The 12,755-nt window shown below is 34.8% G+C and overlaps 2 protein-coding genes across 4 annotated transcripts; one reads left to right on the forward strand and one right to left on the reverse strand.

The window, feature by feature from the left end:
* Positions 1 to 438: 438 nt before the first annotated feature.
* Positions 439 to 5,549, forward strand: LOC112034884 (B3 domain-containing protein Os01g0234100). 3 transcript variants are annotated; one of them, XM_065768462.1, is made up of 8 exons: positions 439 to 538; positions 639 to 875; positions 985 to 1,050; positions 1,765 to 1,802; positions 1,908 to 2,061; positions 2,164 to 2,370; positions 4,384 to 4,474; positions 4,597 to 5,549. In XM_065768462.1, the coding sequence occupies exons 2-8, from the start codon at positions 651 to 653 to the stop codon at positions 5,361 to 5,363; spliced, it is 1,548 nt and encodes a 515-aa protein (XP_065624534.1). In that variant the 5' UTR covers positions 439 to 538; positions 639 to 650; the 3' UTR covers positions 5,364 to 5,549. The 3 variants fall into 3 exon arrangements, with proteins under 3 accessions (XP_065624534.1, XP_023923470.1, XP_023923468.1); XM_024067702.2 differs by having other exon boundaries at positions 440 to 875; positions 1,914 to 2,061; XM_024067700.2 differs by having other exon boundaries at positions 441 to 875.
* Positions 5,550 to 11,507: 5,958 nt separating this feature from the next.
* Positions 11,508 to 12,553, reverse strand: LOC112034889 (uncharacterized). Its single transcript, XM_024067709.2, has 2 exons — positions 11,979 to 12,553; positions 11,508 to 11,879 (listed from the first exon to the last, which is right to left on the reverse strand). Exons 1-2 carry the CDS (start codon positions 12,447 to 12,449, stop codon positions 11,865 to 11,867), a joined length of 486 nt encoding a protein of 161 aa, XP_023923477.1. The 5' UTR covers positions 12,450 to 12,553; the 3' UTR covers positions 11,508 to 11,864.
* Positions 12,554 to 12,755: the final 202 nt, after the last annotated feature.

Here is a 12,755-nt window from a genome sequence, read left to right on the forward strand (position 1 = left end):
ATTTTTTATTTTTTCTATATATGATTTTTATTTCCTAATAAATTTGGGTGATTACTTTTTTTGTCACTTTTTTTTAATAGAGCATAGTTTTTTAATAAGGGTATATGAATAAATTTATACAAAGACATTTTTTCCATCCTTCCACTTTTTTAACTATCAACCAAATAAAAATGAGAAAAATTAAAATTTTTTCTATTCCCTCACTTTTTTACTCTCTCACAATTTTTTACACTCTCACTTTTCCAACCAAACGGACTCTAAGTCCCCTAACAAAAGAGAAAGGGTTTGCTCATTATATCTCACTAATTCAACTGTTAAACGGTCATTTTTCCTAACCACATCTCTCCTCTCTTCAGGACCTCAATAAACAAAAAACCCAAAAAAAAAAAAAGAAAAAAAATAAAAAGAGCAAGCCACTATTAACTCGTTTCCAATGACAACGGGGCATTAACTTGTTACGGACATTTTTTTACGGTCCTCTCCCTCGATTTCTCTCTCCCTCGCTCTCTCTCTCTCTCTCTCTCTCTACCCTTTTCAGGTACCAAATTACCAAATATTGATAGCTGTAACTAATTGTAATTTGCAAATGCTAAAAAAATTTTAAAACTAAAAACAATTTGGTGATTATGGATCGAAAGGTTAAGAGGGAAATGGAAGAGAGAGGAGAGGAGGCGGCGGAGGAAAAGGAAAAGCAAGGTCCGGAAACGACGTCGTGCGCGGCGGAGGAGGCGGACGATATAACTCTGGCGCAGCTGTCGCTGTCCAAAATTCCCAAGTTAAAGCCCAAGCACAAGCCCAAGCCCAAGCCCATGCCCCTGCCCAAGTCCAATCTCAATCCCGATTCAAATTCCATCGTGCCCATTTCTTCCTCATCGGTTTGCCTTTCTTTCCTTGTGTTTTTGTCTTGATTGTTTATGTTAATTATTTATTTATTTTTTTTTTTTTTGTGATGGTTTTGGTGCATTGTTTTTGTTTTGTGCACAGCCCAAGCCAATAGAGAAAAAATCAAAAAACAAGAAGGAGAATGCGGTTTCCAAAATTAATAACAGTGTAAGAAAAATAAACCAAATATAATTTGCGTTATTTTCTTGCATTGCACGGCAAAGAAATTTTTTTTTTTTTTTTTCAATGTGCCTGTGGTTTGAAACAGCTTTAAAATCTGTGTCTGATCGAATTATGCGTGCATGAGTGTCATCTTGGTTGAGTTGTAATTGTGAAATGACTTTACAAGATCAAGTTTTATGAATCTACTCAAGAGATTTTCGACTCCTTTCAATTCAATCGAGTCTCGATTGAGGGGCTTTTGCTTGATCAAGATGCAGAAAGTCTGATTAACTTTTTTGAGTTTAGGTTGTTTAAGTAGGCTGGTGTCTAGTAAACGTGCTCGATTCACCTCAAATTCTACATTTCAACACTGTGGCGTCCGCGTCACTGGTCATACTAGGTCCAAGTACTTGTCACAAGTATGGTTGGTTGTAGTTTTCACTTGCACAATATGCCCTAATTAATTTTTAAGTGTTCTCTATGCCAATGTCTACTTTGTGCTAAAGGCAATTTAACTGGCAATGTCTCCTTCCAATCGCTCTTTCTTTTTCTATGTGAATTGGGTATGACCCTTTTTTTTTTGTTTATGTCTATGTTTTTCGTAGCTTAATTTAACGTTCTTTGATTTTCTGTAACAAAAATTGTACAAATGAGATAGAATTGTTCTTTTACAAATTGGAAAGTATCAATTAACTGGAAATTTTACAAATGCCTGGGCAGGATGTATTGAGTGTGAATCAAGTAGAGATGACTGCAAGGTCAGTGAGCCATCTTAAATTGATATATTCATGTAATTTAATCTTTGCTGTTTGTGATTTGTTGATATACTTTATGACAATATTGTCTATATGCTTCACTTGAAGCTCTAGAATATGTAAGCACGCATTTGACGGACGTGGTGGAGCCTTGTCGTCTGCTTTGATACGAGGTGAAGAAGTTCAGTCAAATCTACAACATGAATACCCTAGCTTTGTCAAATCATTGGTCAGATCACATGTTGCTAGTTGTTTTTGGATGGTAAGCTCTGTTGAAATTGCATGAGTTGTTGAATTTGAACTAGGCTGATAACATTGATGGAAGCATTGCATTGTATATAATTTTTAAACCACTAAATAACAGGGGCTTCCAGGAAAGTTCTGTAAGGCTCATTTACCAGATAAGGATACTGCGATCACTTTGGAAGATGAAGGTGGAAAACAATATGTATTGAAATACATTGCATATAAGACAGGATTGAGTGCTGGTTGGAGACAGTTTTCTGCTGCACACAATTTGATCGAGGGAGATGTTTTGGTCTTCCAATTAGTTGAACCTACCAAATTTAAGGTGACAATTTAATATTTAAAATTTTTTTTTTTCTTATAATTATATTGACTGTTCTTTCAGTACTTCAAGATATTTTAATAATATGCCAAGACAACATAATCATTAAATATTGTATCAGTGATATGCATAGAATTTGTTGTCTTATGTAGTCTCTATTTACGTGTTAATTCGGTAAACATTGGTCAAAGTAGCAAGTCTGGCACGTTGGAGAGAGTGCATTTTCAGATAATACTAAAAATGTTTCCTATCATAATTACATTAAAATTTTTATTATTATTTGGAAATAAAGAAAATTATTCCAAAGGGATGAGAGTGCATCAGGTACATATCACAATGGATAGGTGACCTGTACTGCCACCCTTGCTTGTGAATTTCTTAGGGACAAGAAGGTTCCACTGGTTTTGGCTTGTATGGAGGATAAGCTTTCCAATATAGTTGATGATATCTGAGGCAGTTGGCTTAACTATCTATCTTTTTGTGAGAGAAAATAATAAAGTGAGTGAAGGACACTTCCTCTGTACCTTTTTTCTTTTTTTCTGCAAGATTAGTCTGGATATTGGCATTTAGTTCACACACACACACACACAGATATTGGCATTTGAACCTATGATCACAGCCTCCACCGTGTTCTTGTAGGGTGAGAGGTTCTGTTGAGCCAAAGCTAAGCAATTAAACAGAACACTAATATGAGGATATCAAACACCATGAAATCAATTATAAAACATCATTGTTGGCAGGACTTACGCTACGCCCTGCATTTAATATTTTCACTGCCTCACTTGGGAAAGCTATGAACATATATCCATTAATCAGGCCAACCAAGTCATATTTTTCTGAAAGTGAACCAGAAAAGAAAAAGAAGGCCACTGGACACAAGCCAAACCCTTTCTTAAAAACCTTAATCATAGCATAGGCAGGGGAATAAGGGAAAGTGAGGGAACATTTATGCTTTGTGTGTTTCTGTTATTGGAATGCTAAGAATATGATTTACAGAAAAGTGGTTTTTTTTTTTTTTTTAATTTTAATAATTAGTATGAATCACAGAAAAGTTTTATTGGAGGGTTATCTTCTATCTGCATTAGTAGCTATCTGATGTGACAAGGGAATGACTTAAATAACATGGATAGCAGTTTGCTTACAGATAAATTTTATGTATTAGGGATATGTACAAGCTGCATTTTGAGTGAATGTCTGTTAACTACTGTTCAACTTATCAGTGTGACAAGGGATGGACCTAGATAACATGGATCAGAGTTCGCTGACACAGAAATTTTATTTATTAGGGAAATGTACAAAGCTGTATATTAATTTAAACTTTGTTGACTACTGTTAACTTAACAACCATCAGCGGAGAAATTAAGGCAATTAACCTACTTGGATTGATTTCTCCCAGCTTTGAAGAGGGAGAAATGGTGTTTTGGGAAAAGCCACTCTACCACTCTATAGGACAAGGGAGCTTCTAAAGGAGAACATTGGGTCTCATTATAGTCAATACCGAATCTTATCTGCTGCCAAACAAACATGGTAGCTGACAGGATGGTTTATATGGATTATATGTTTTTTTTCCTGAATATATCGATTATAAGTTAGCCCAAGGCTTTTGAAACTAACACTTTCACATCTCTCATCCAGAGGACAAAGACTTGTGGTTAGTTGGAACCCCCGCCTTGCCATCTCTTTTACGTTTTAATGTAGTTAGGAGCAGCCTTTCCTTGTTAAATTTGTTTTGTTTGCTGATTTGCTTATAATTTAACCCTAATTAAAAACTTTTTTTTTTTTAAAGTTTGGAGAAAGGAGTAAGGAAAAAAAAAAAACTTAGCAAATGAAAAAAGGAATAGAATCTTTTGTGTAATTTCCAATGTTGTCATTCTGATAATTCAGTAGCGATTCTTATATTATAATTATGTACAATAGAAAATTGCAATTTCGAGATACTTCCCTTTTTGTTATAATGATAATTCAGCACCGACTGTAAGTTTACTGTTTTTGTAATATATAAACCTCTATGTTTAGGTTTACATAATACGACCAAATGATTTTACTGAAGTGGATGGGGCTCTTGGCCTCCTAAATTTGGATGCTCAGACAAAACAAAATGTTGCAGGCAAGTACACTGATGTCTATGTTTAAAAATTTTAGCGTCATCCATGTATCTCAGAGACTATTACATTTCATTTTATATTCATCAATGTTTGCACTGTTTTCCTTGGATGTCCTTATACTCAGATAAGGATAATGTGGAGATGGGTACAATAGCTTCCAGTAATACAGTCAAGAAACGGCCAACAATTCTTCCTAATTATGTTGTCAAAAGGAAGAAGAAAAGGTCTGGCCTGCAAAGATCTATACCATACCTCAGGCAACTAGCAGAACAATCTGAAAACGATAGTGAAGAGGTTGGTTCAGAAGTTTTGGAAGGCTCTAAGTTGTCTGAGCCACCTGTTCAATTCAAAGACATCAAAAGTTTTGTGCGTTTCCACATTCTAGTAGATGGAATGCCCATAGATTCTGAGTTGTCGGAGGATATACGGAGGAAGTACTTCAAGCTCTGCCACAGTCAGAATGCATTTCTTCATGACAGTCTAGTCAAGGGCATTAATTATAATTTGATTGTTGGAATTATTTTAGAGACTGTTAATATTGCCGATGCCATAAAAGCTAGCAAGCTTACCACCACTCGGGAAGAATTTTCTAGTTGGGACCAGACTTTGAAAGCCTTTGAGCAATTGGGTATGAATGTTAGATTCTTACGTTCTCGGCTACGCCGGATTATAAGCCTTGCCTATGAATCGGAAAGTGCCAAAAGCACAAGGACCTACTTAGAAGCTCGAAATGAACAAAGTCGCACAGAAGATGAGATAAGGAATATTGAAGGAAAACTTGCGGAATTAAAGGAGGCCTGTGATGGATTCGGTGCTTATATTGAGAGCCTTAAGTCAAAATCTGTACTCTATGAGCACAAATTCCAGCAAGAGGTTACTGCTCCATGGTGACATCGTCCACTTGCTAAATTTGTACTTCTCTCTCTTTGTTATGCATTGTGTATATGCTCGTCTAAAATCTCACTCAACTCAAAACAAGAAGACAAATTACGCTTTGTGTGGATAATGTGATATAATGCCTTCAAAGCTAGTAATATCTTGCCAAGCCACAGTCTTCGCACTTCTTGGTGTTTTCAATTAGACGTCCAGATTTCAAATCTCTCATTCCCACATATGTAATTATCAAAAAAAGAAGTAATATCTTGCAATGGTAGGCTTTGTGACAATGAGTTTTTATGATATTTAGTGGGTTAAACGTCCAGGAAACTTGCCCAAACTCTGGTCTGGAATCTATTGTTGTAGGACGAAAATTTTCTCACATCTCATGCATGGAAAACCATGAGCCTTAAAAAAATTTTATTATGATTTTTTAAAGGAAAGGAAGCATGGTGTTTAGAATCGGAATTTGCAAGGAACCTGTTTGATCATAGTTGACTTGTTCAGCTTTGGGGCAGCATTTAGCGATGAATGGCAAAATATATGGTAGGGTTATATAGAACTACAGTAGTGTCAACGAACTTATTGGCCCATTTTACAATCTACAGAATGAATTTTTTCTTTTAACGAAAAAGGAGTCAAACCAACAATTATTTAGTAGTTTTGGTCTTCACGCCGGTTATTTATTTATTTTTTCTTTTTTATGTACAATTTTTTAATGGTATAAGTGTATAACTATATTTTTATCAATCTTAATATTTAAGTAAAATAACCCAAAAATGATTGCAATTGAGATTAATTATGATGAAAAGGATCGTTTAATGAAAAGTTTTGTTAGGATGAGCCTACTGATGGATGGAGCCTGTGGATGAGCACAACTGCACAACCATAGGTCCATAGTTGACAAGTTGTCCCCAAACAGGGAAGTGTGACATTTGGGGCAAAAATGATTCTTTGCCATAATTAGGGTAATTAATTCCTTCCAATTTCGCCATGATGGAAATACCAACACCCATTTGGGCCACAACCAATGTAATGAATAAAATTGAGGAGCAACATGTGTCATTTTCAATTTTGGTAAATAAGTTATCAAAATGAGATATGAGATAAGAAAAATGCTAAAACCATAAACTATTTTACAAAATTTGTTACAAACTATTAATGTTAATAATGAGCTTTAGATAAGAACCAGTAAGAATTTATCACATTAGAGACTTGTATAAATATTATAATATATATATACATATATATATTTAGCATTATTTATAAGATAATCAAAAAGCACAAGGACCTACTTAGAAGCTCGAAATGAACAAAGTCGCACAGAAGATGAGATAAGGAATATTGAAGGAAAACTTGCGGAATTAAAGGAGGCCTGTGATGGATTCGGTGCTTATATTGAGAGCCTTAAGTCAAAATCTGTACTCTATGAGCACAAATTCCAGCAAGAGGTTACTGCTCCATGGTGACATCGTCCACTTGCTAAATTTGTACTTCTCTCTCTTTGTTATGCATTATGTATATGCTCGTCTAAAATCTCACTTAACTCAAAACAAGAAGACAAATTACGCTTTGTGTGGATAATGTGATATAATGCCTTCAAAGCTAGTAATATCTTGCCAAGCCACAGTCTTCGCACTTCTTGGTGTTTTCAATTAGACGTCCAGATTTCAAATCTCTCATTCCCACATATGTAATTATCAAAAAAAGAAGTAATATCTTGCAATGGTAGGCTTTGTGACAATGAGTTTTTATGATATTTAGTGGGTTAAACGTCCAGGAAACTTGCCCAAACTCTGGTCTGGAATCTATTGTTGTAGGACGAAAATTTTCTCACATCTCCTGCATGGAAAACCATGAGCCTTAAAAAAATTTTATTATAATTTTTTAAAGGAAAGGAAGCATGGTGTTTAGAATCGGAATTTGCAAGGAACCTGTTTGATCATAGTTGACTTGTTCAGCTTTGGGGCAGCATTTAGCGATGAATGGCAAAATATATGGTAGGGTTATATAGAACTACAGAAGTGTCAACGAACTTATTGGCCCATTTTACAATCTACAGAATGAATTTTTTCTTTTAACGAAAAAGGAGTCAAACCAACAATTATTTAGTAGTTTTGGTCTTCACGCCGGTTATTTATTTATTTATTTTTTCTTTTTTATGTACAATTTTTTAAAGGTATAAGTTTATAACTATATTTTTATCAATCTTAATATTTAAGTAAAATAACCCAAAAATAGATTGCAATTGAGATTAATTATGATGAAAAGGATCGTTTAATGAAAAGTTTTGTTAGGATGAGCCTACTGATGGATGGAGCTTGTGGATGAGCACAACTGCACAACCATAGGTCCATAGTTGACAAGTTGTCCCCAAACAGGGAAGTGTGACATTTGGGGCAAAAATGATTCTTTGCCATAATTAGGGTAATTAATTCCTTCCAATTTCGCCATGATGGAAATACCAACACCCATTTGGGCCACAACCAATGTAATGAATAAAATTGAGGAGCAACATGTGTCATTTTCAATTTTGGTAAATAAGTTATCAAAATGAGATATGAGATAAGAAAAATGCTAAAACCATAAACTATTTTACAAAATTTGTTACAAACTATTAATGTTAATAATGAGCTTTAGATAAGAACCAGTAAGAATTTATCACATTAGAGACTTGTATAAATATTATAATATATATATACATATATATATTTAGCATTATTTATAAGATAATCACCAATACTAAACATTTCTTAAAGAAGATGATTGCATATTGATGCCAACTAAGTCTAGAGGTCTTCTTTCAAGGTCATCACCGCCAAATTAGTCAGACAATGAAAGCATATATAAAATCTTAATTACCATATGTTTTTATTCCCCATATATTAAGTGTATGATTTAAGGCATTTGGTCATGTTGTGGGGAGTAAAATTATTAAACAATCACAAATTGCCACTTTATCCAACCAAGTTTATGTTGTTCTTTCAAAATGGCTAATTACAAAATACCACATGCTATTTAGTGGATCCTGTAGTCATTATTTAGGAACTGATAGAAATTTACCAAGTGTCACTGAATAAAAATTATAAAAAAAAAATATTTGAGAGCCAATCACATGTCTATACATGTTGATAATTTAATTTTAAATGAGGCTCTCATCAGAGATGTCTTTAAATCTTTTCAAGACTACTATAAATAGAGACCTTCATCAATTTCGTAGAAGTATATTAAGAAGTCTTGAAGTTATGCTCAAGCTCCAAAACCTCCAAGAACTTCAACTGTTGAACACTGTCAGATTCAAGTTCCAAAACCCCAAAGAATTCCTACATCAAAATCGTCGAATACAAAGAACAATCAAAGAACATTAATCCCTCTTCAAAAAAAGAAAAAAAAAAAGAACATTAATCTCTCCAAGCCTTAAAGTTTATTGGAAGTAAGCTCTAAAGACTCCAAGAATTTTAAGAATTTCATCATTTGAAACTCTATTAGATCAAGCTCCAAAGCTTGAAAAACTTTTACATCAATATCTTTGAAGACAAAGAAAATTCATTCAAAATATCCTTCTAAATCTTAGAGTTGTACTGGAATCAAGCTCCAAGGCCTCCAGAAACTCTAGGGACCCTAATCCATTAAAGTTTTATTGGATTCAAGCTCTAAAGCTTCAAATAACTTCTACCACAAATCTTCAAAGACAAATAATGCTCAAACAAGCATACAACCAGAGATTCATCGCAATTATGTTACAAAGCCATTTAAATTCATTTTTTAATCATAGTAGAGGACATTTTTTGTTTGAATCAAAACTGCATTGGCACTATTCTTGAATTGAAGACTTTTCCAAATAGACTAAATCAGTGGATTATTTTGTTGGAATAAAATCTAAGTAGAGAGGATTGCACCCACTTATTCATAACTACAAATTTACATCTATAAAACATTTTCAATTATCTAATTTCTAATCTTGAAATTTTATGTTTACACAAGTCATGCCGATACTCAATATGATAAATCTAGGGTAGACTCAATTTCACACATAATTTCACAACTTATTGGAATTGTCAATAATGAGTAAGGGACACTATAATTTTTTTGGTTGTCCCATAATGAGAATTGAGAGTGTACTAGGGTAGTCATGGTCCGAAATGGCCCTTTAGGCCGAGAAGCCTCGCCTCTGAAGGCTCTCCTAAAGCCCAAGCAAGCCGAGGGTTCAAGAAAATGCTTTGGGGAACTCCACTTGCCGAAAACAAGACTTGGTGTCAGGCATAAGAGTCACCTCAGTGACAGGAAAATGGAGCTCCCCACCCCCCCCCCCCTTTTTGACATGTGATTTGATATGGAGGAACAATAGCCTAAGGGGGGGGGCGGGGAGGAGGGAAAGAGGTTGGAACAAAAATTAGGGGAGAGATACATGAGAGAAAAGTGAGAACACAGCCTTATGAATAGAGGTTTTGGTCGAACCTTCTAAGGGGAACTCAGCTATAATTAAGCCTCTTCAGCTAGGCTTAATTCAAAGTAGGCTAACAGAAAAATAGAATTAGGGTGTGATACATCATAGCGTTAATGACTTCAAGGATCTCCCATTGTTGGCTAAACCAAATCTAGAATACAAATAAATTGGAGGTTGAGCCCAATCAACCCTGGGCTGTTAGGAAATAGCCACCACACTCATCATTGCAGTAAATAATAAAAGAATTTTGTTAATGTGTGCTCTAAGGACACTCATTATCTTTCATTTTTGAAAAAGTTTTTCTTCAGAATTGAAAAAGTATTGACAATTTTTTTAATTTTCGAGAAAATATTTTCAAAAAATAAATGACTTAATGTGTATCCTAAAAACACACATTGTAAAATTAGATGTTTTTAAATTTATTGTATTCCATAATCCAAAGAATCACGTTAAAAAGGTCACAAATATGAAAAAAAAATTTATAGGTATAATGCTTATTAGTTATTACTTTGTCATGTCCTCTCCCTCCTGCACTCCCCTGTTGGCAATGGTGGTAAAAGAACTCACGATGGACAGGCAAGTACGAACAGAGACATACAGTAGGGTTGGTGCGTGCTTCTAAAATGTTTAACACTTAAGACGTTGATGGTTTGACCATTCAAATATCATCCGATTTAGGGCCAGACCATCTCTGTGGCCAGACCCGGTCCCCAATGCACTGAGATCAGATTTTGATTTTGATTTTGATTTTGATTTTGATTTACAAGATGAACAGCCATGGCTTAGCTGTCACATTTATAGTCCCCATTAAACTATCTGAACCCTTCCTCAAGGTTGATTTCTTTTTTCTTTGTCAAAAAGTGTTTTGACCGAGAGTAATCTAGTAGAAGCTTGTAGTACCAGCTGGTAGCTAGGGTTAAGATTTTCATCACAAAATTAAGGAAAAAATTAAAGAAGGGAAAATCTTGGAATCTTGGAAAGTTGGGAAACATAATCAATGAAGGCCCTGTCTATTTCTGTGCACAAAAACAAATTCTGACTTACACTCCCAATTTCCAAAAGTTAAGATCCAAAAGGTAAGATACATAACATGCACGATTGATTTCTAGTCAAAGATCCTCTTTGCTTAGGAAAAATTACAAATTAACAAGACAGATCACATATCATATCATTGATCAAAACATGACACAGGAATTCAACTGCAAACATTTTGTACAGTAAACATCTAGACACTCTTACTCCTACTTCCTAGAGAGTTCAAAAAAAAAAAAAAAAAAAATATCATCCGATTTAGGGCCAGACCATCTCTGTGGCCAGACCCGGTCCCCAATGCACTGAGATCAGATTTCGATTTTAATTTTGATTTTGATTTACAAGATGAACAGCCATGGCTTAGCTGTCACATTTATAGTCCCCATTAAACTATCTGAACCCTTCCTCAAGGTTGATTTCTTTTTTCTTTGTCAAAAAGTGTTTTGACCGAGAGTAATCTAGTAGAAGCTTGTAGTACCAGCTGGTAGCTAGGGTTAAGATTTTCATCACAAAATTAAGGAAAAAATTAAAGAAGGGAAAATCTTGGAATCTTGGAAAGTTGGGAAACATAATCAATGAAGGCCCTGTCTATTTCTGTGCACAAAAACAAATTCTGACTTACACTCCCAATTTCCAAAAGTTAAGATCCAAAAGGTAAGATACATAACATGCACGATTGATTTCTAGTCAAAGATCCTCTTTGCTTAGGAAAAATTACAAATTAACAAGACAGATCACATATCATATCATTGATCAAAACATGACACAGGAATTCAACTGCAAACATTTTGTACAGTAAACATCTAGACACTCTTACTCCTACTTCCTAGAGAGTTCAAATTAAAGAAAAAGTAAAAACAGTCGATCCCAGATCACAAAGAGAACCCACTAAAGCAGATCAGGACCTCTAAATTTTGCCCTAAAACACCCCTATCTTCCTTCCCAAGAATACAAAATTGCCACATTACCTTTACGTATCTATCACCTTCAACAATAACACTATAACCCAATCTCCACTTTCCTGTAACTTGACCTTCTTAATTCAACTGCTCCTGAAAAAATAAACAAAAAATGAAGAACCTAATGAGACAAAACTCAAAATAAAGAAAATAGAATAAAAAGTATGTTTGTGTGTGTGTATTTTTTCTCACCTGTGAAGTGTGGCCAACATGGGCGTCCTCATGAACCAAACTAGACCTTTTATTTTCAACAGATCCTTCACCCTTATCAGCTTTCTTGGAACCAATGTGGGTCGATCTCTTCAGACCCAGAAGCCCTTTCCACCTCGTGGAACCCTTAGGTGGCCTAGACGACACGTCGTCATCATCACCAAGAAGAAGCTCATCCCTCAAAGTTGTGGTTCTCTGCATCTGGTTGTTGTTGATATTGTCCTTGAAAGGCAAGAACCTGCCTTTGCAGAAAAGCTCGTCAGCGCTCATCATGGAATAGTTTGACACTGAAAATTCGAAGTCCGAGGACACTGGTGCTGAGGCTGAGCCTCTTTCTTGCTTTGTGGTCTGCTGGACATCGACGAAGTCACTGGAGAAGGAGATTCTTGGGCTCATAGGAGCATAGTGGTGACCCTTATTGTGCTCGGAGTTATACATGTCTAAGCATGCCATGGACTTTCAAACTAACATGGAAAAGAAAATAGTGAGTGAATGAATAGCACAATGAATGAACCCTAATAAATTCTATTCGGACACTCTTCCATTGTAGATAGATGTTTGTATTTATATACAATAAAAAAAAAGTTATAGAGATTGATGGTTTTTTTTTTTTTTTTTTTTTTATAAATGACATCCATTCTTTGCGGTACCAAAATGTCACTGTCTTCATTGGATGATAGTGAAGTTGCTAAGAAGCTCTCTCCTTCATTCTATCCCATAATAATTAATATAAATAAAATAAAATCTTAGAATAGTAAA

This window comes from Quercus suber, unplaced genomic scaffold (assembly GCF_002906115.3).
Source record: "Quercus suber isolate HL8 unplaced genomic scaffold, Cork oak 2.0 scaffold_943, whole genome shotgun sequence".
Lineage (NCBI taxonomy): Eukaryota > Viridiplantae > Streptophyta > Magnoliopsida > Fagales > Fagaceae > Quercus > Quercus suber.

Bases quoted from the DNA above. Each gene is read 5' to 3' on its own strand.
- LOC112034884 (XM_024067700.2), top strand. From the start codon at position 627: ATGGATCGAAAGGTTAAGAGGGAAATGGAAGAGAGAGGAGAGGAGGCG. The intron at 876-984 runs GTTTGCCTTTCT...TTTTGTGCACAG, and splicing joins TGCCCATTTCTTCCTCATCG to CCCAAGCCAATAGAGAAAAA. The intron at 1,803-1,907 runs GTCAGTGAGCCA...CTTCACTTGAAG, and splicing joins CAAGTAGAGATGACTGCAAG to CTCTAGAATATGTAAGCACG.
- LOC112034889 (XM_024067709.2), bottom strand. From the start codon at position 12,449: ATGGCATGCTTAGACATGTATAACTCCGAGCACAATAAGGGTCACCAC.